Source organism: Oreochromis niloticus, linkage group LG23 (genome assembly GCF_001858045.2).
Source record: "Oreochromis niloticus isolate F11D_XX linkage group LG23, O_niloticus_UMD_NMBU, whole genome shotgun sequence".
NCBI lineage: Eukaryota > Metazoa > Chordata > Actinopteri > Cichliformes > Cichlidae > Oreochromis > Oreochromis niloticus.
In genome coordinates this window covers 14,328,832-14,351,534 of record NC_031986.2, presented here as the reverse complement: position 1 = coordinate 14,351,534, position 22,703 = coordinate 14,328,832, and the positions used below count along the sequence as shown (strand labels likewise).

Below are 22,703 nucleotides of genomic sequence, written 5' to 3'. Positions count from 1 at the left end.
AGGATGTTCTGTAGCTGTAGCGTCAGACTTTTGTCAGGCACAAGTAGCTAACTGAAAGTCAGGTATGAGCTGCAGTGCTGCCGCTATCGGTCCTTAACAATCTCCAGACACACTAAAGTTTCCACATTACTTCATACAACAAGCAATTTTTTTATTTTTTTTATCCCCTTGGATTTGTATTTATTGTGGTTCAGTGTGTGCAAATATGTAAATATATGTATGTGTTGTTTTTATGAGCTATGTTTAATAAAAACCTACAAAAAAAAGCAGATTGCAGTGTTTAAATGTACGCATCACTGTTTTTACCGGTTTTTACTTTCACAAAAGCAGACTGTACACTTCTGGCAGTTCTGATCATTTCCTCTATACCATGCAAGAAAGGAATATCTGAATCCAAAAGGTGATGTGGATCTGGGTTAGTTTATATTTTCTTCACAGCATCAACATGATGGTGATTCGGGGGGTTTTTGTCTTTGATGTGCATGTGTGAAATGTGCAGATGTCTCCATCTTCCAATGGTTAGGAATGTCTCCAAAAATTGTTCTCAGCACAAGCTGTTTATGCAAAACCATTTATACATTTTGGGTTGGTTTTTTTTGTTGTTGTTGTTTTTTACTAATCATTCCTACAGACAAAAGAAGAAAACACTGAGTTCAGTGAGTTGATTGTTTTGGGTCGACCCAGTTCTGGATGTTTGGGACATAATGGAACTAGTCACTTGTTCTTCTTGTGGCGGTAATGCCAGAATAAGATGGTGGATATTTGAGTTCCTTAAGGCTCTGAATATTGTAGGGTGTGCTAGTTGACATATCTGTGCAACACTGTGAGGAGCTCTGGGGCGGTGTCCCTTAACTTGGAGACTGGATTGGTGTTTCCTGGTTTAAGAAGGGGGACCAGAGGGTATTCTTGAACTAATAGGGGATCGCACTGGATCAGCTTTATCCCCGCAAGGATATTCCAGAATGTATGGGAGTTTGTACAAGCAGTCTACTTGTGTTTTGTGAACTTTGAGAAGGCAATAATCGGAAAAGGCCTATTCTGTACATTTTTTTGTTTTTGTTTTGTTTTGTACAGAATAGGCGTGTTGCGGTGTTGGATGGTCTCCACTTTGGTGGCCTTAGGATTTTATCTTTGCTTTTTGCAGTGTTTCTGTTGGCTTCATCGAGTGGTGGGCTCCTGCTTGCACTGGAGCAGTGCACTGTTCGCCAATGTGAAGCGGCGGGAATGAAAGTACATCCAAGGCAAAGACCATGATTCTCAGCCAGAAAAGGTTGACGTACCCAGTCCGGGTCCAGGACAGGTTACTACCCCAGATTGTGTAGTTCAAGTATCTTGGGGTCTTTTTCACGAATATGGGGGGAGTGGAGCATGAGATTGATGAATGGATTGGGGCAGCATCCGCAATGATATGGAAACTGTACATTCCTTTCAAAGCATTCGTTTCAAACTCCTTGATGCTGCACGTCATCAACTCTGAAAAACCACTTACTGCTGCTGTCATCTTTTACAGCATCTGAAGGAGGTCTCAAAATGTCCACAGTACTGTTAATTTCACCATTCTTTATGGGAGTTTTTCCACCAGAGTACGTTTCAACCAGGGGTGGATCTAGAGAAATTTTCTTAGGGTGGCATGAGGGTGGCAAAGAAATCAAAGCCTCCCCCCCCCCAAACACATATGCAGGTGGTTACATATGGTTAAAATGATTCAAATGCAGTAAGTATACACATTTTTCATATAAATATAGTCTATAACTTAATTATTGTCTGTAGCCCACATAATTAAACACTTTAGTTACATAAAACATGTGAGTTTTGATGTTGTGTACTGTATAGCCTGTATAATAAATAAATATGTAGCCCAATAAGTATAAAATCCAGAAAGCTACACAACATGGGGCGGTTCATTTACAAACACAAGTCTAACTTAAGTTTCACACTGTTCTTTGTTAGAAAACAGTCACATTGTTACAGCTTAAATTATACAAAATGTCAGAAATCTGCACTGTCATGAACAAAAATTTAAACCTAATTTTTCATGATTTGTTGGATTAACCCTCTGAGGTCTGAAATACAACCGGACATTTTTGACTCCTTTTGAGTTTACGTTTGTATTTCACCCTCAAATTGTTTCATTTTATTTTTTCCCCCTTGCCTTGTTTGGTATCATTCTTTTCAGCTCAACTGAATTTAGTTATTTTTTTCACTGACATACTGCATTAGTACTACTATTACTATTAATAGTACTATTACTGATCTGAAATCACACAAAGAACTTAAAATCCTAGTAGTATTTTTTTACTGTAGAAAAAACCACAGACATGTTGAGTAAATTTTTATAACTTGAACTGCAAATATAAATTGTACATTTTGTAAACATATACAACTATTTATCTAAAAATGCAGCCAATACAACTGCCTTTTTTTTTTCATTTTCTACAACCATTTAAAAATATTACTAAAACTAAAATGAGAGAACAATCAGGTGTTGCAATAAGATGCCCCACAAATGATGTGTGCCAGTAAAAAAAAGTTTGTCCACCAAAAGACAGAGGAGAGCAGCACAGGGATAAACCTGCAGGCCTGACAACAGGAGGTGTATCACTCCGCTGGTTTTCTACTTAGTGACAGTGTTTACGTTGCAAATGTGCCTTAGTGACATTCAGCCCTCACTGACACACAAAACAAAACGACTACACAACAGAACAACTACACAAGACAACACAACACACTAAGTATACACTCCACACTAAACATCACAAATCTCCCACATCTAAGCTCTCTCTCTCTCTCTCTCTCTCTCTCACTCGCTCGCTCTGTCTCGCTGCCGTTACCGTCACTCCCAAAACTTTTCCCTCTTCCTAAACAACCAAATCCCACGTGTTGACTTTTTTTTTTAATTGGTCGACATGGTACATTTTTACACCGATAGCAAAGAGGTGGATTTTTTCCCCCTTTCTTTACTGTTTTCGCGCTGTCCTTAGAAAACGCTTAAAACCCACACACACAAAAATGTGACGACGGTATTTAGAAAAAAGCGTGGCTTATATATATATTATCATAACTCTGGATTTACTGGCCTGTAATTAAAATTTAAAAACTTTGAAGTCCGAACTTTCAGTGTGGGCTGAAACAGAGACTCAGCGTGGCTGCAGCTTGTTGCTATGTCAGCTTAAATCAATCATGTGATTTGGAGGTGCAGCGTGTCCGTGGACCACGGAGGGTTAATAACACTCACTTTCCTTCCATTTCCAGAGTGTAACATCCAACCACCTGTGTAAAATCCGAAATTCCCATGGTGTTGTTCAAAATGTGCTATAGCACAATCATAAGCATCGCTTGCTACTGAAAACAAGAAAAAAGCCGGTCCTGCTATGGGCTGAACCATTTGTTAATGGTGGAGGGGGGGAACACTATGCAATATATTCAGTTTTACCATTTATATTCACTGTTGACTGTAACTACGCTCAAACTGTTAATGCTATCTTATTTTAATAAACAACACTGTCATATGCAAAACTGGGGTGGCACTTGGGGTGGCAAGGGATCATTTTAGGGTGGCACTTGCCACCCCATGCCACCCTTCTAGATCCGCCCCTGGTTTCAACCACATTGGGATTCTTAAAAATTTTTTCTTCTCTTCAGCATTTTCAAAAGCTGTCATTGAAACAACAGGAGAAGCTCGTGGGGATAACGGCACCTCTGCTTGTCAAAAGCATAAAAATCCTCAAGGTGAGACGCTTTCAAACTAGTTAAGCTTCTGTCCACTGACAGCAGTAAATCTATCTGAGAGCAAATGTTAAAAAGGACATACAGTATTAAGCCTATTTCCAGCTCTGTTTTTAAAAAAAAAAAAACTTTTTAGAGTAGGAGTAGTTTTGATTGATGTACAGTTTTTAAAAAAAATCATTATTTATCATATAAATACTTTACTGCTGTTAAAGTATATCTCATAAAATAATGTACAGGTTACAGAAAATTGCTTTTGTTCTGCAAGAGGAGACAAATATCATATGAGGATCAGTCAGGTGGGAACTGAGACGACCTGCAAGATTTCTAAAACAATTAGTTTCAGAAAATCAGGAAGTGCAGATATAGCGTGAAAGTTCAATATCAGGGGGATCCAAACAACACAAATGCACTTAAACAAACAGTTTTGTATCTGTGCAGAAACCTAAGCAAACAAGTCATGTAACCTTGACTACTATAAGAAGTTAAAGCTATTTTCTGATTGTTTTTGATGCAAAGAACTGAACAGAAACCATAATCAAATATTGATCAAGAATCAGCTTTGATCATCTTCTACACTGCATCTTTGCAGTGAACATAAACTCTTTCTTTTCCTTTTACTGTTTAAAACACTTGTCCAAAAAAGCTTAACCTTAAATTCAATGTAACTTTATTGATACAGCACCAAATCACAACAACAGCCACCTTAAGAGGCATTATATTGTAAGGTAGACCCTACAATAATACAAACATGAGACATAACAGGAGTCATTAAGGTTTTCAGGCTTGAAGCAGATCTCACATCTTCATGAGGTTTGTTCCAGGAGTTTCCAAAGAGGTAAAGATTCAAACAATAGTAGGAAACTCAGCAAAGTGCCATTTCCTGTGATTGACTGCATACCTGACACCAAATGACACATCAACCACGGTAAAGAGGAACGCTGGTGGATGATCTGTGATTCGAGCCAGGTGTGGTGGGGAGGACTACTGACAGTGTGTGTGGGGGGAAAAGGGACGCCATTGTTTGGTTTGGGCCACGGGGTCAAACAACAGTCAGTGCTTTGTACAGTTCATGCATGTGTGTGGGCTACTAAGAAAATTGAAGCTTGGATGAAGTTGCAGGTTTTCTATTTACATGTCTTATTATTTCTATTAATTCTTCTTTGAACAAGGATCTTATTTAGCTCATCTTCTGTGTTTCACTGAACTTTAATTCTGTTTGTAACAATGTTTTGTTTCTTTCAAACCTACTGTGTGTGGAGGATGTACTGTAGCTGTATTGTCAGACTTTTGTCAGGCACAAGCTAACTGGAAGTCAAGTATAAGCTGCAGTGCGTGAGGATGCAAATAATGTAAATATATATGTGGTGTTTTTATGAGCTATGTTTAATAAAAACCTACAAAAAAACAGTCTACACATCAATCTTTTTTTACCAGTTTTCACTTTAACAAAAACAGTCTGTACACAATACTGATTATTTCCTCTTGACCATGCAATCGCTGAATCCAAAAGGACACGTGGATGTAGATTACTTTATATTTTCTTCATAGTATCAAGGTAATGATGATTTTATTTTTTGTCTTTGATTATTATTTGTGAAATGTGCAGATGTCTCCATCTTCCACTGCTGCTCATGCAAAGTTATCCATAAGCTTTTGTTGTAATTGTACTTAAAGACACACAAACAGAGTTATCACTGAGTTTATTGGTAAAGGTAATAATTCAAAATTTGTGTTGCTAAAAAGAAAACCATCACTTGAGGGCAGCAAATCAGTGCAGTCTGACCGATGACAGCAGTTTGCTCGTTTCTTTGTAGAATAACCAGGTTGCCTTGTTAAAAATTGCAAGAGAATAATTATGTACATTGTCTCATTAATACAGGAACATAATTCATCTTGTAGCTTCTGATTAAGCAATTTATTTAATGGAAAACAGCAGCCGGTTACATGTGGAAACCACTTCATTTAGTTATGAGGAATCATGATCCAGCCATCAATAAATAAAAATAAATAAATAAATCCACAAACTTTTTTGAGAGAAGATTTTCACCAAATGATTGAAGTCAGGGTGCCTTCAATCTCCATGTTTTACTAATACAGCACATCTGAAAAGAAGATCTGCAGCACGGTGCTGTACAGTGTAAACTCTCTGTAGTGTATAAAGTAGTGCCCATAGACACAATAAATGAACCAGATAAGAAAAGCACACAAAGACTTTGAAAACTACTCACCCAATTATCCACAAATGTGTCACATAAAGTAACTATGTAAAAAAAAAAAATGTGAAAACTATGACACATGAATATATAGTGTCAAAAGAAGGATTTTTCTTTGCGAGCAGGCCAAGAAACATCACCCGAGGCTCCAGATTATATGTTTTACTCCTTAAAGCAGATTTACTGAGACCATGATCTGTTCCCAGGTGTTCAACATGACAATGAATTTAGTATAAAGGTAACACAAAAAATGTGAATCTGGGCCTGTTTACTCATATTACAGTAACAATCCACTATGTTATAATCACTTGAAAAAGGGGAATTCAGTGTGTACTTTTCAACATAATTTATTTCATCTGTACTTTTAGAGAAGCAGAAACCAGGTGATGTGCAGATTCTCAGGCTAAACATTCATCACACGGGTGGATCATCACACCAGCTGTACAAACAGTCCAGTTAATAAGTGGCCTCCTGCTAAGAAATGTACAAAAAAATAAATAAGAATCAAAGAGCTCTATGTGATCACGCTGTGAGCAGCAACTGCAGCTGAGCAAACATCTGTATGTCTGGTCATTTAACACAGTGTAACTGTAAGCAACTGAAACTGAACACTCGATATACAAGAATATCAGCTATTTAAATGCTTTAAATCAACAAAATATCATCCTATATCAGTACAGAAATTTTTTTTAATAGTTACATCTACATTTTATAGACTTTTTATATTTTTGCTGCAGACGTACACAGCAGGATAGTTTCACAGTTTGAGATAATGCTGGTATGCCCCGTTTGATAAATGCATCCCTCAGCTTTCTCATCACCTTTCCTGCCCACCGAGTGGCTCAGTCTCAACTGAATCTTAGCTCCAAAAATTACAATGCATTTGAAATGTGTCATCTTCATTTTGGTTATAAATTAGAGTCAGACTGATATATTGGCTATTGTATTTAATGATATATCGGTATCAGCATTTACAATGTCAGATAAATGAAAATGTTTTTTAGTAGAGAGGAGAAATGTCTTTCAATCATAGTCAGTGCTGACGTTGCAAAGTTTGTCCACCAGAGGAAATGCTGCATCTTGCTTGTTGGCAACAGCTTTGAAAGCCCAAACCTACCACCAGCTGATCCAAGCAGTCGATTGTTGTGACAATAAAACAAAAGTTTTTTTAAAAAACACATATTGCAAAAAACTACACAATAACAAACGTTAGGCAAATCTTAAAAGAAAAAAAAACCCATTAACAATATCGACCAATGTATCAGGTTTTTGCATCACCAACTATTGCTGTTGGTCCTAAAAATCTCATATCGGTTGTGCCTATTGTAAATCACCAGCTTAGTTAATGTATAAATGCATGTAAAATACCCACAAAAAAGATAACTGTTGACAAGCATGGGTTAAATTGATGAGTGTCTCATCATAGTAAAGGCTACTGACCCCACTGTAACACCTGACTCTCCGTTACAGTCATGTATTTATGTCCAATACTTAACTATAATGACACTAAAGCTCTATCACATGGTATCAAATTGTAAATGTGGTTTACTACACTCAAAAAAAGACACAGGCAGCATGTTTTTATCCACTCAGTAATTTATTTGTGAATAAAAAATAAACATCTCATTTCCTTGTTACAGCACTCAGACATGTTCACAGTCATTTCTCAGCAATGATTTCAATCACAAAATTCTGCATCATGTTACCATGTACTGCAGTTTAACCCCTCAAATACTAGAACGACACAATAGCAGTGCAGATATTCCTGATTTTACAACACTGAAGTGAAAATGCACTTAACACTATGAACTGAAGCTAGAAAACAAACCTATACAGTAAATGTATTATCCCACTGAATACTCAGTGCAGTAAACACAAACTACCATTGCATCTGCTGTAAGAAATAACTCATAATCTTCTGTTTAAGTGATCAAAGTCATTTTAAAACCTACTTAACATTTCCGCTGAACTTCCTGTTAGCTCTAGTGTTCTCTGGAGCAGGGACTCTGAAATTCTCTGGGGTCAGTGGTCATTTAGAGGGGAGAGCCTTTCAAAGGACCCCCCTCATTAAGCATGTTTTCTATTAATGTTTAAATCTTCTGATATGTAACATGCTCTTCTACTGAGCCAAAGTTACTAAGCGTGGAAGTAAAAAGCTTGATATGCTGGTTTGGTGGTGTAAACTGTGCTTTTCCAAAGAATCACAGACCCAGCTTTGAGTACCACTGCTCTACAGCACTGACCCAGCACGTGTAAATGTTAAATAAAAGAAAAAGAAAGAAAAACAGCCATTCATTGACCCAAAATAAATAAAATCAGGTTTTACAAATTTTACGTGGTTTGTTGTTTACTAAACTTATCGACAAACTCACAAGCAGCTCCAGTTGACTGAGGTACTCATTTTTAAGAACAGGTTCGAATTTTCTGTAAAAATGTGTATAAATGTTAATTAGTCCTAAAAAAAGAAAAAAAAAATCATTGTATCAAATGAAGATTACTGCAGTCGTCTGTGTGGTGCTGCTCCTGCGATGCAAACAGACACCAGACGACATTGCAATGAGCGGCAGAGTACACTGCATAAAATCTGCAGTTTGCTGCTTGAAATTATCGGCAATGAAGAAGATCTTACTGATCCCATAACACTGATGTCAGATTGTGATAATCATCATCAATAACTAAGGTGCATTCATACTCATATGTTCTTTAAAAATGCCACTAACACAGTAATTGTAACATAAAGTACAATAGGAGTGTATTGTTAAAAACAAGTGTGGTCACGTCTCGTGAGCCTTGAATATAGAAAAGAATCACTCCAGCATAAATCACAAGGTTGTTTCGTGTTTTCTAAGAAATCTTGGTTAAAGGTCCCAGGCTGATTTTCTAGAGTAATTTGCTTTAAAAAAAAGTGACTTTTTTTTTTTTTAAGCAAATTACTCTAGAAAATCTCTCCTCAGACATCAGACACAAGCTGCTCTGACTCTTCGAGTGCAGCAGCTGTTCGCTGCACATGAGGCACTTCTGATTAAGGCTCAGAGGCATCACTGAACCCACCTGAGTGTGTGAAGGGGCTAAAACACTGATCTCAGTGACTCTCAACAGCTTATTAGTAAAACTGGTCTAACAATGTTATGGAACTACATGTTTCCCCTCTCGTGGTTAGGGTTAGGCACTTTTGCCATTAGACAAAGGTTCTAGTTCCTTGTTTGTCACCACAGGGCTGAGCTCTGTGGGCGTGGGCTGGTCCCTGGTCACTCCTTCTCCCCTCCGCTCGTTTCGGTAGTGACGGCAGATGACCACAGCAGCGCAGGCAAAGTAGACGACAGTAAGAAGAGTGAAGTAAAAGAAGTACACCAGAAACTGTAAGAGAGATGTGCAATGGATGAGGCTTTTTATCCTGCACATCACGAGATCCTAGCCCAAACAAAATTTTAATCCAATTTCCACTAAACTGGCAAAAAAAACCCCACTATTCCCATTTGAATACGATAATGAAGTAAAGAACCTGTTAAATGGCAAAATAATGTCATGGAAATATGGTCACTGACAGCTGTCAGGAGGGAGCAGAAACGAGTCCCCTAACAAGTTTTCCCAAAAGCAAGGAAATCTTTGTTTGGTTGATTACATTGTGGGTTGAGCAGCAGAGTTGAGCATGTGGGTTACACCCATGGCTGTGTATACAGGGTGGGCCATTTATATGGATACACCGTGATAAAATGGGAATGGTTGGTGATATTAAAGTCCTGTTTGTGGCACATTAGTATATGTGAGGGGGCAAACTCCTCAAGATGGGTGGTGACCCTGGTGGCCATTTAGAAGTCGGCCATCTTGGATACAACTTTTGTTTTTTCAATAGGAAGAGGGCCATGTGACACATCAAACTTATTGGTAATGTCACAAGAAAACCAATGGTGTGCTTGGTTTCAACGTAACTTTATTCTTTCATGAGTTATTTACAAGTTTCTCTTTGTTCACAGCCATTGACATGTCGAAGAGGTTAACATGTGAGGAGCGGATCGAAATTGTGTTGATATCTGGTGAACACAGTAACTGGGTCATTGCAGCAGATTTCAATGCAAGACACCCTACGAGACCACCCATCTCCCATGCTACAGTCAGCAAACTGCTTGCTAAGTTTCGTGAAACTGGTTCAGTGTTGGATTTGCCAAAATGTGGACGCAAGAAAACTGTCACTAATGAAGAAACATCAGTGGCTGTCCTAGCTTGAGCCCACAGCATAGCACTCGCCGCATGTCACTGGAGAGTGGCATTAGTCGAACATCCCTTCGGCGGATATTAGCTACTCACAAATGGCACTCTTACAAACTCCAGCTACTGCAGCATCTCAACGAGGATGACCCAGATCGGCGCACAGAATTTGCAGAATGGGCAAAACAAAAATTGGAACAGGACCCTCAGTTCACGCAGAAGATTTTGTTCAGTGATGAGGCAAACTTTTATGTGAATGGTGACGTTAACAAACAAAACCACCGCTATTGGTCTGACACTAACCCACATTGGATGGATCCCTCCAAGACTGTTGGAACAACAAAAGTGATGGTTTGGTGTGGTATATGGGGTACAACGATAGTGGGTCCATTCTTCATCAATGGAAACCTCAAGGCCACTGGATATTTGAAATTGCTACATGATGATGTGTTTCCCTCTTTGTGCACTGAAGCTGGCACGTTCCCTAAGTTTTTCCAGCAAGATGGTGCACCACCACATTATGGGTGCCAGGTCCGAGCATTCCTAGATGAACAGTTTCCTGGAAAGTGGATTGGTTGTCATGGGCCAGTTGAATGGCCCCCAAGGTCTCCCGATCTGACCCCCTTAGACTTTTATCTTTGGGGTCATCTGAAGGCAATTGTCTATGGTGTGAAGATACGAGATGTGCAGCACCTGAAACTACGGATACTGGATGCCTGTGCTGGCATTTCTCCTGCGGTGTTGCTATCAGTGTGTGAAGAGTGGGAGAAGAGGGTTGCATTGACAATCCAACACAATGGGCAGCACACTGAACACATTTTATAAGTGGTCAGAAACTTGTAAATAACTCATGAAAGAATAAAGTTACGTTGAAACCAAGCACACCATTGGTTTTCTTGTGACATTACCAATAAGTTTGATGTGTCACATGGCCCTCCTCTTCCTACTGAAAAAACAAAAGTTGTATCCAAGATGGCCGACTTCTAAATGGCCACCATGGTCACCACCCATCTTGAGGAGTTTTCCCCCTCACATATACTAATGTGCCACAAACAGGACTTTAATATCACCAACCATTCCCATTTTATTACAGTGTATCCATATAAATGGCCCACCCTATAGTTCTTCCACATACAACTGAGGGTGCTGTTTGGTAAATAAAGAAATTGTTACGTTGCAGAAGAAGCTGATTGGCATTTGGAGAGATAATTTGACAAGTTTTTAATGGGCACAACCCACATACTCAACTCTGCTGCTCAACCCAAAGTGGTATAAGATTTATTGCCAAGAAACATCGCTACAACAAAGAAACGATCAACCAAACACAAAACTCTGTACTTTCTGTGATACATTTATTTGAGACACATAAAAGCTTATCATATCTCCCCTCTCTTTTGTTTTTTTTTGTTTTTCTTGATACAGTTGTCAGAAACAACTTTACTTACCTTTCCTTTAAAGCACAAAAAAGCTTTGGTGTGTCTTGCTATTGCACTGGGACAAGTTTCACACCGTTTCACATCAAAAGACAGAGAGCACAAACATGGTAGCAGAGAGTAGCTGCACCAGGCATGCAAACATGACCCGGTCAGGTTTGTTGATGTATGCATCAGAGGAACGCTACAGACTTGTAAGGTGCTGCCAGTTAAATTCAGCACTGCTGCTGCATCCAGCCGAACTCACCCCGCCAACACCTTCAGTTTGTTTCACTAACATGAATGTTTGCAGCATTTTTCTGTTACGCAACACTAACAGGAGGCCTATAACAAACAGCCATTTTCTGTTTGCACAGCAGAAACTGAGAAACAAGTTTTAGAAGACACATGCCAAAGATTTGCAGAGGTTACAGCAGTCCAGATGTTTTAACGTACAACATAAAACTACACCAATAGAACACATTAAGGATACAGTTGTGGTAAGAAGTTTACAAAAACTCATCATGAGCATGAATGTCATGATAATTTTGAGCTTTTAACGATTTCATCGAACTGTTCTTTTTCCAGGGTGGAGTGATTGTACAGCATACATCTTCAGAAAAAAAGAATTTATTTTAGACTTTCTCTAACCCACAGAGGGTCAAAATTATACATACGACTCAAATATACACATACCCTCACTTAAATATTTTAATAAAGTGTTGAAGTTTCTACAATGTCTTAATTTCACATGGCCAATGCCTACCAACTTCTCATTAATGATCATGATTTACTATAACTGGGAGTATAAGCAGCATTTGTTTGACAATGAACCCAGTAAATAACTAGGGAGAATTGTCAAGTTACACAATTTGGGGAGGTCTCTTGGAGTCATTTCTAAACAACTGCAGATTCCAAGATCACCACTTCACACAACTGCATGTAACCACAAATTATTCAAATTTTCCACCACTTTGCAAAGGTCTTTGACCACAATGGCAAGATGTATGTTTGGAGGAGTAAAGGCGAGGCTTCAAAACCTAAGAGCAGTGTATCAGCTGTCAAGCATGGTAGTGGCAGCATTATGCTCTGGGGCTGTTTTGCTGTCGGTGGCACTGGAACATTGCACAAATTGAATGGAATAATAAAGGACTACTTCCAAACTCTTCAACTTCACCTCAGATCAACAGCTAGGTGGTTGAAACTTGGTCAGTGTTGGGTGTTCCAACAGAACAATGATCCCAAACACATATTAAAACTGGAATGGATAAAGCAGCCTAACGTTAAGCTTCTGGAATGACGATCCCAAAGCCCCAATCTCAACCTTACTGAAAAAAAATCTGTGGACTACACTTGAAAGCTGCGTCCATACCAGGAAACCAGCTAGTTTAAATGAACTCTATCAAGTCTGCCAAGAAGAGCGATCAGCTTACTGAAAGCTACCTCTGGTCAAGGTGCAACTTACTAAGAGACATTTCAAATTTAATCTAATATTATTGGGGGTGTATGTATACTTTTGAAATCTGTATGCATACTTTTGATCCTTTGTGGATTAGAGAAAATTTAAAATAAATTTCAACGTGTGCACCCAATTCTTGTTTTTTTAAGTCATTAAGTTAAAAAATATATATTAAGAGACCAAAATTATCATGACTTTACATACATTCATCATTAGCACGAAACTTCTGACAACTATAACTCCATTCCAGTCATGACTGAAATGCAGCAGTGGACTCTCAAATCCAAGAAACACTGGTATGAAACATCACTGCTGTTTGACTGTTTTACCTGAGAGTGCACATCCAAGGCCAGGCCCCTCTTATCAGAAAAGATCAGGTTGATAATGGTCTTCAGCACTGTCCCAAAGAAGGTGTTGATACCAAACACAAGAGCGCAGAGCTCCTTGGTGAGTGACGATGCAATCTGGAAACTGGCAAGACAATAACATCCAGCGTGAGCAACTGTCTTGTATAAATTTATGACACGCTGTATATTCTTACTCACTGTAGATGTATTTAGGCTATTTGAAATGACATGAAGTTAAAGCAATAAAATACTAGTGTAGACAGATACAACATACTGAGGCTTATCAGATCGAACTTAAAGCTGTGTTATCTCATTAACGTTTTCATTAGGAGTTTAGCTGAGGGCTACAGTTATTTTCTTCATTATTATGCTGTTATCACTTGGTATAAATCATCTGAAAACAACAAAAAATGTACACCAGATGACCTATTCTGTACGATCAACAGCACAAAACATGTCAGCTTATGTCATTATAATAGATCGTTATCCTTCTTTGGCATTCTGCTTGAGCAAAGACTGAAAAAGAAGAAGAAAAAGAAAATACAGTTTCAGATTGAAGTTTCTCGTGGCAGTTGATACTAGCAGCTGTGGTTTAGCTTCTGATCCTTTTTTCCTCAAATATTTCTAGCCTAAATCTTCCAATAATAAGCACCACAGTTTTGGCTGTGGTCATCATAAACAGATGCATCTCAAATAACAAGTTGGGCTTAGGGATCGTTTTTGGCACTCACGTGGCAATAGGCACCAGAAACTGGTAGAAGCTTCGGAAGAGTACATAACAAACATAGCAGACCCAGATGTTGTTTGTGGTTCTCATAAGAAGCAGCAGACCGGCCTGCACTGCTGTGATGATACCGATGACCAGCTCTGACCAGACGTTCCACCGAATTTTGACAAAGCCTGCTGTAAAGGACGCTATAGCACCTGCAGAAAAATAAACAGGTTATAGTCTTTAAACTGATTAATTAAAGCACAGAGCAAGTAATCTGTAGAGAGGGACTGAGTAAACAGTTAGCTAAGCATTACTGTCACCAATAAAATGAAAGTTACTCATATTGGACATAAGTTAGTCTGTTCTTGTCATAAAAATATCAGCAGCAGCACAGAAGTCTCCTACTCACTATTCAATTATCAGACTTTTGTCATCAAACCTTAATAGTTACACATGACATCCAGATTATCGAAGCTGCTACCTTTAATCTGTACAACTGTTTAAAGTGCAATTATTGCTATCTAAAGCTGACGTAATCCCCTTACAGAGTAAGGCTGGCCGATCAATTATTAAACTTCTTCCAAACAGCTGCGCGTACCCTTTGCTGCAGGCACCAGTTGCTCATCTGTTTATGTTATGGCACATGCCACTTTCAGGACTACACTTTTAGAAAACCATTTTGTGCTCATACCTTTTTTCCAAACATTATTTAAAAGATAATTTCAAAAAGCTAATCATCAGAATCATAGGTAGAAATCCAACAGTTCGTTTCATCTGGGTGTTTCTGATTTTGCCCAAAAAAAGATTCAAAAGAAAGGGTACCGCATGAAAACAGTAGATTTGAATCTGCGTGAAAGCAGTGATAGATGATATCCTAAGTCAAATGGTCCTTGTTACCCTTCTACATGCTAATTTCCAAGAACTACAGATCCTCTAATGGTCTTAAAACTTGAGGTTTGTCCCCACAGACTCCGATATTTAAAAGCCCAACTTTAGAGCATGCTTTCAAGTGGTTACAGCTCAATTCAATTGTATTTATTATATTATTATATTAGCACCAAATCCCAACAACAGTCACCTCAAGGCACTTTATATTATAAACAGGGGTGCACATAAGTGGTCCGCAGGTGCGCATTCGCTGTCAAAATAAAAGACGCGCACCAGCTAAGAAGTTGCAACGCGCGTTAGCATACACATAAAAGGCACTGTTTTTGTCCGCTAGAGTGGGATTTTCACGCCATATTCTGCCCCACATCTCTGGTCATCTCTGGTCATCATTTGTTTGAAGCCAGTTCACCTCCTGCAACTACTTTTCCGAGAATACGCGCTTCTTTTGCAGTTCGGACTCCTTCTGACATTTCTTTGGAGGTGAAGGAACACCAAAGTAATTGCTTAAAGGAGCTTGTTTCTTCGACATATTTAAGAGTTCTAAACAAATGTCTGTCCTCCTCCAGAAAATCCTATGTATGCAAACGCACGTTGCAACTTCTTATCTGGTGCGCGTCTTTTATTTTGACAGCGAATGCGCACCTGCGGACCACTTATGTGCACCCCTGTTTATAAGGTAAAGATCGTACAATAATACAGAGAAAACCCCAACAATCAGATGACCCCCTATGAGTAATCAATTGGCAACAGTGGGAAGGGAAAACTCCCTTTTAGCAAGAAAAAACCTTCCAACAGAACATGGCTTGGGTGGAGGACTGATGTATCACCCTAGAAATGTAACGACACAGTCACATTGATTGGCCTATTCAGTACCATTGTTTCTTTTTGAGTATTCCCTGATGCTACATCTGCTTCCATTTTTCCTAATAAACTGGAAGAGAAAGGATCGACTCAAAGACAGAAACTTCACCAACTACAGCAACCCAAGAACCCCACACATCAGTATGCTGGTAACAACACTGGCCACTTGCACAGAGTACATAACAGACTCAATACACAAGTGTAATTTAAGTTTTAGGATGTGACCATCTTTCTAACAAAGCTAGTGAGTTACTCCCCAGCTAGATCCTCTGATTACAAACAAAAAACAAAACAAAAAAAAACACTAGATGTGGTGAGCCAAAACACCAGCCTACAAACTGGGTGACATTACATTGGCTTTGTCAATCTTTTATATCTAGTCTGGATCCAAAACATCCATTTTCAGCAATCTAAAAGTGAATTTGCATTGAATGAAAGCCTAAAACTCAAAAAGCTACTTTTGCATATGTGTGGACAAGTCCTTACTTTAGTCTTAAATAACAACACACATCATCATTCTTCAGCTCTTGCTGGCCCTCTCAAATTGGTTCCTGGAAAAAACACCCAATTATCCTAGTCTTTCATGATGATGGGGGTCTATCAGAGTCTTTATCATACATTTTTCTTCCTAAAAAATAAAAGTCCTGTAGATTGTGTCCTACATTAAGTAGTTGTTTGATGCTATTACTGCAAAGCTAAATACATCCTGCCAGCCTTTAAATTAGACAATGGCTGATATTTAGTTTATACTTTGCACAAGTTGGTAAATTTTTTGTATCTAAATTTAGCAAGACCAAGCTGGATACAAAACAGATTACATTTCAATAACACAGCACTATTTGTGTAAAACTATTTTTTAAAATCTCTGGAAATGTCTTACTGAGCAATGTAGAAGCTGCTTCCACTCCCCCATTGTAAACGTTCTTGTTCTCAGTGGCAGGGTAAACTTTGTTCCACAGGATGTGGACGTAGAAGAGCACCAGGTAATACCCTGTGGAGTTGAACACCCACCACAGGGACCAGAGCCTCAGGTTGGGTCTCTTCAGCACATTCCTAACCTCCAGAAGCATCTGCATAAACACAGAATCCTTCCAGGTTGACGCAGGACACGGAGGGGCGGCAAAGGATGGCCCTCCATCTTTTGGGTTCATTTTGTCCAGTTCAGATTTGGTGGCTACTTCTACCACTTCCTTTTCCTCCTGATTTGTCCGGTTGAAAAACAAGGAGCGTTTAGGCCAGGGCAGGCACAGTGAGAGCAGCAAACCAAAGCTGACAAACCCCAGAGAGATACTGTTGAGGGTGTAGAAGGTGATGTTTCCCAAGGACATGCACAGCTGGCCCAGGATAGAGCTGGTGAAAACCCCCAAGAGGACTGAGGAGCGCGAGTAGCCTGCCACGCGCTGGTAGAGGACCGGGTTGACCAGGGAGAAGATGTAGGAGGAGTAGGCGACACGGCAGGCCATGGTGATGCCGTAGAAGAACTCCATGAACTGCATCTGAAGCAGCGTTCCTCCAAGCAGCAGGATGATCCAGATGATCACCTGACTGACGCCCTGAAGAATCAGGACCGGCTTATATCGCAGAAGATCCGTTAGCAGGAAGGCTGGTACAAGCACAGCCATGTAGGAATACGTCAGCACAGGAGTGATCTCATTGGTCACCTGGAAATAAATCAATCAATCAAATAATGCGTGGGGGGAAAAAAGCAAAATCAAGCTTGAGTCTTACACGAACCTTTCTGACAGCACACTTTCTACCCTAAATAGTGCCAATTTATTTTCTTCAAATATACAGTTTATTGACTTTTAAAAGAAGGTTTAAAGAAAATTCAAGGAAGCTGTAAATAAAAACCAACATTGCTGGCATTCTTCTTCACATCTGTAAGGATACAACTAACATACAATTAAAATATGACAAAGATCATCTTAAAATCATGAATTCAAACGCAAATATTGCTTGTTTTGGCCAACCAATAATTCAAAACCCCCTGACCATCCTCATCAAGCTGAATCAAGCAAATATTCTGCATTCTTCCTGGAGTAGTTGCTGAAGAGCTTTGATGCAAAACACAATTCTGCATCACTTTAGTATTTTGCAAATACCAGCCTACTATCTTAACTACGCACACTGTTATGATCACAGTAACAGTCGTAATAGTGTACAAGATAAAGGGGAGGTTTTTTACTGAAGAATAACAGCTGTGGCCTTCAGTGGGGGTGAAAAAGAAAGATTTCACATGACTTTATGCAGTCATGTGAAAAAATAAAGAAACCTTTTGTGTTTCCTCATGAATTCAGAGGGTAAGTAGCAGCCAGCAGCTGCTAATCAAATGATTTATTAACTGATTTATCATCAGGAAGTGCGACCAACTCTGTAAAAGCAGAAATGTGAGCAGTTTGCTGGTCTGCAGCACTCAGACATGTGTTAAAATACCAAGGAGGAAACACCTGAGCAATGATCTTAAAGAAGCAACTGTTACTTCCCATCAAGATTTCAATGGTTATAAGGGCAATTCTACACAATGTGAAGTCAGAAAGATTTTTCATAAGCAAAGGCAAAGTATTTTAGAGCCAAATGTGAGCCCATCTGTCCAACAGCTAAAGTTTGACCTGAACCGGGTCATCCAACAGGAAATGTCCCAAGCACAGCAGCAAATTAACAAAAGAATGGTTAAAAAAAGGGATAAGAAGAAAAGAATGAAGATTTGCAAAGGTCCAGTTAAAGTCCAGACCTCATCCTGACTGAAATACTGTGGATAAGTTAATGCCTGAAAACATAAAACTGTAAAAATGTTCTTTTTACATAAATCCACACAATCACGTAAGATAAGCTGGGACTTGAGAAACCATTCACCCCAATCACCTTCTGTTTATCTGACTTCTATCACAGCTGACTTCATGACATTGGAACATTGGTTAAAGCATTGACATCTGTCTGGCACGGTGATCTTTGTTTCACAAATACCAACTTCACATCACCGGGACTGATGACAGATAAACGGCTTGTTCCCTGGAATCCCAAAAACAGGAAAATCGATGGACTAAAGCTCTTAAATAACCTCAGGTAAACAGATATCTCTACATGGAGTTCAGCTCTGCTGTAAACCTGCTATTCTGGTCTTTGGCAGTGTTTTTCCACATGCTGTCAACACATTGGCAGCTCAGCTCTTGCTTATGGCCAGGCCAATAGGAAAACTAGAATAGTGATCACTTTCCAGTGATCCCACTCTACAAATCAGTCTAACTTCACGTACGCATTTACACTGACCCACTCTGAAGGAATGTGAACTTTGACCACAGTAAGATGGATCAGTAAACTCCCCACAGGGAACTCATTAATTCTATTGTGCAATACATGCTTAACTGCAGAGCTTGTTAGAGTCTCAGAGGTTAACTTTTTGGACTGCATGATTTCTCTGAGTGTGACTTTCAACTCTGCAAAACTCCTGTAAGCAGGACTATAACTGAAAGGTCTTGTATCTGGCAATGTTGATGGGAAGGTTACCCGTCAACACAAACTTTCAGCAAATCAAGCAGAGAAATGTGCATCACTCACCTGCTCTCTGGTGAAGTTCTTCTCAGGGCTCAGCAGATATGGCGTGATGAAGGGCTCCCCGGGTTTTATGGATGCCATAAACCCGTAGAAACACAAGAAAATCACAGACCACTTCCACTTTCTGGGATCCCTGGCTTCATCCTCTCCAGAGGGAGCCTCTGCAGCAGTGGCGGCCATCGCTACATCCCCGTCTTCCTGCCGCTCTGCGTCTTCAGATGCTTTCTGATCCATCTCTTTCTCCTCGTCTGATCTGTCCCCACTTCCTGCTGTGTCCTCTGCTACCATTGCACTGGCGTGTAACTTTTTCTTCCCCCTCTCACTCTATCAAATCAGCATGCGAGGATTATTTTCAATAGGAAAAGCTGTCGACTTTCCACCTGGAATGTATGAAGAAAACAAACTCAACTCCTCTGCCTCTCTGTGTCAGAGAGGGCTGAACTGGTGAGAACGAACCATCCGACGAGCTGGTTAAAAAGCTACATGCTGCTGCTGGCGTGTAAGAGAAAATGTTGACCTTTGCTCCATTCCTCTCTCTGACATTGTCAGACAGAAAGCTTTCCAGCCGCTCAGTCCAATGTCATTGTTCACCTGAAAAACACAATCAATCATGTGAGCTGGGCAGTCTGTTCTGACACAGCAGCTCTTAGCTTTAACTCTTACTATTAATCTGTGTGACAAACAAGATTTTCATGCAAAGCCCCCCCACCCCTGATTTGACAGTTTTCTTCACCTGTTACAGTAAACCAAATGTTTCTGTGCATTTCCATGAATATTGGAAGATATTGCAAAACACTTCCTAGCACTGCAATCCCACCTGACCTGTGTGTCTCCATACAATAACTCTTATCAATGCTGGTCTGCTGCGCCTTGCAAAACAGTGATGGCAGTGCAACGTTTGCACGCCTGAGGAGCATGAAAGCCTTTTAAAAAAAAAGAAAAGAAAAAAAAAGAAAACAAGCAGTTCTTCCACGATGTTCAAATCCAAGTTATTATTAATTTTTGTATTTTCTACTTAAGTTTTTCATTTGTGTGCTTTGCTTTGTGATAACCATACACTGTGTTTACAAGGCATACTACCACAAAAACAATCTATTATAGTTCTTAGTCTGTGTCAGTGTCAGATCTGAGCAGAAACTATAGCTTATATCAGGTACTATCAGTAGGCAAAACTGTAAAATTGATGAAAATACAGTTAGAAGTCCAAACTGTACACCCTTTTTCATATTTTCCAAAGACATCCAGCTGGCCAGACTGGAGTCTTTGCTGTCCGATTTTGGGCCCCAAGCCTTATCTTTTACACACCTGGTTTATATGGTTATGTCGTACTTAAGCCACAGCCTCAACACACTACTAAAAATCCAGCCACAGATACCGCTAAGGGTAATTTAAGATGCTCCCTTATATTCCAAGGTGTTGCCACAGTGGCTAATTGTGCTTGTTTTGTGCAGATATTACCCTCCATGCCCCTACATGGCTGCATCTGCACTGTTATATGTAGCTGTACACTACTAGAAGTAGTATCCAGGCTCAGCTAGCTATCTGGCAGAAACTGCCTCCTTGTTATATTAAGACAAAAGCAATATGTTTTAATTTGTGGGTGAAAAGGACAACAACAGTGCAGTGGCCTCGTTTAACTGCAGCCTAGTATTAAAAGCTTTATATATAAAAGCTCTATATAAGCAATCACATCGGGATAAAAAATAACCACAACCGGTGAAGCTTTTTATAATCAATGCACTAAATTTCTTCCACTTATTCAATGCAGGGCTGTAGATAGATGAGAAAAGCATGCTGTTTCTAGTTGATAAGTGTGTCTGGTGCTGCTGCAAGCCCTGTTGCTCTTTCGAAGAATCACCAGGTGAGGCTCACTGAGGAGGAGAAGCTGCTGAACTCGAGTAACTCCGAGGGAAACCGTGGATCTTGCTGGTTGTAACCTGATGCTACTGTTGCTACCTACTCCACATAAATAAGCGGCAGAAACATTCAGATACATGTATGGCAGGTTACGCGGAGGTTAAACGGAGCATGCGCAGAGATTTGGAAAACCGTATTCACCTATGTAACGTTTTCCCAGTGTGTGTAGTTGTAACTTGAAGCATGACTTTTTAATGGCAGTTCCTTCACCAAACACAGTGGAAAAAAAATAATTTTTAAGAAAATAATCTGAGTTTTTTTTTCTTCAATTAGACTGTTAGCCTAATCTTGTTTACTGATTTACTAAGACAGTCGCAAATATTGCGCATTTATATGCTAATGTTGCTAAGCTTTGGACAAAACTTTGCTAATTTACCAAACAATTTTCTTACCCCTTATTTATTTATCTATTTATTTATTTTAGCGTGACACATCAGCAGAACTCCAGGATTAATCTGGCTTTCTCCTGACTGAACTTCAGCCTCATTTCCAAATGTTAGGAACAACAAGTTACACAACTACTTCACAGGGGAGCAAAGTGTGTTAGCATGTCAGTGTTTCACATTAGCTCGACCTATTCCTACGTTAGCTGCCAAACCTGGGTGTATTTAGGGGATTTGTTTGTGCTGCTGGAACAACGACCGAGACGTGCCGACTTCAGTTTGAGGCTCAATCACCCCGAACTGAGGCTGCTAGCCAACTGGCTAATAGCACATGGGCATAAAAAACAGTGCAGTCGTGACGCCTTCACTGCCACTGATAAATAACAGATTTGAAGCAATTAGCTGACCTCCCTCTGTCACACCACCAGATAGACTTTGCATTAATGAAACGGCTTTTACGTGTCTGTAACTCTGGTAAATATAAAAGGGAACAAGGCATACCTTGTGGGTTCCTTTGGAGATGCAGCGGCGCCTTCTTTCGTTCGCTCTGACTTCTGGGAAAAGTAGTTTTAGCCGTAGCCTACCATGTCGCTTACTAAAGAGTTGGGTTTTTAATACAACAGTAACCCGTAAATTTTAGATTGTGTATGATACATGCACAAGTGTTCCACCCATTTCTATTTTTTTTTTAAATTTCTCATTTTTATTTATGTCTCATAATCGCCAGGAAGGGTATCCGGACGCGACAGAAAGCTCCAGCTCCGGTAACCCTTCATCGCCATCTGCTGTGAAGTTGTTGCTTCCGCCAATTGCTGATTAAAAGAAGTTGAAGGTAGTCTCGAAAGGGGGACCGGGGGGGGCAGCAGGCCACATTACTATGTCCCAGTTACGCCTGTACCAGTCATGGACCAGGCATGTTTACATAAGTACTCACTCCCGAAGGTCCATATTTTGCAATGAAAACCAATAATGTAGACATAATTCCAAATACAGTAAAACCTATAGTACTACGAAAATCACTGTG

At 39.6% G+C, this 22,703-nt stretch overlaps 1 protein-coding gene across 3 annotated transcripts; it reads right to left on the bottom strand.

Annotated features, from left to right (window-relative positions):
• Nucleotides 1–7,704: 7,704 nt before the first annotated feature.
• slc19a1 (solute carrier family 19 member 1) lies at nucleotides 7,705–22,455 on the bottom strand. Of its 3 annotated transcripts, none has more exons than XM_025902756.1 (7): nucleotides 22,181–22,455; nucleotides 19,836–19,970; nucleotides 19,383–19,759; nucleotides 16,708–17,488; nucleotides 14,098–14,290; nucleotides 13,349–13,490; nucleotides 7,705–9,299 (listed from the first exon to the last, which is right to left on the bottom strand). In XM_025902756.1, the coding sequence occupies exons 3-7, from the start codon at nucleotides 19,665–19,667 to the stop codon at nucleotides 9,105–9,107; spliced, it is 1,596 nt and encodes a 531-aa protein (XP_025758541.1). In that variant the 5' UTR covers nucleotides 19,668–19,759; nucleotides 19,836–19,970; nucleotides 22,181–22,455; the 3' UTR covers nucleotides 7,705–9,104. The 3 variants fall into 3 exon arrangements, with proteins under 3 accessions (XP_025758541.1, XP_025758542.1, XP_005463132.1); XM_025902757.1 differs by having other exon boundaries at nucleotides 19,897–19,970; XM_005463075.4 differs by having other exon boundaries at nucleotides 19,383–19,970.
• Nucleotides 22,456–22,703: the final 248 nt, after the last annotated feature.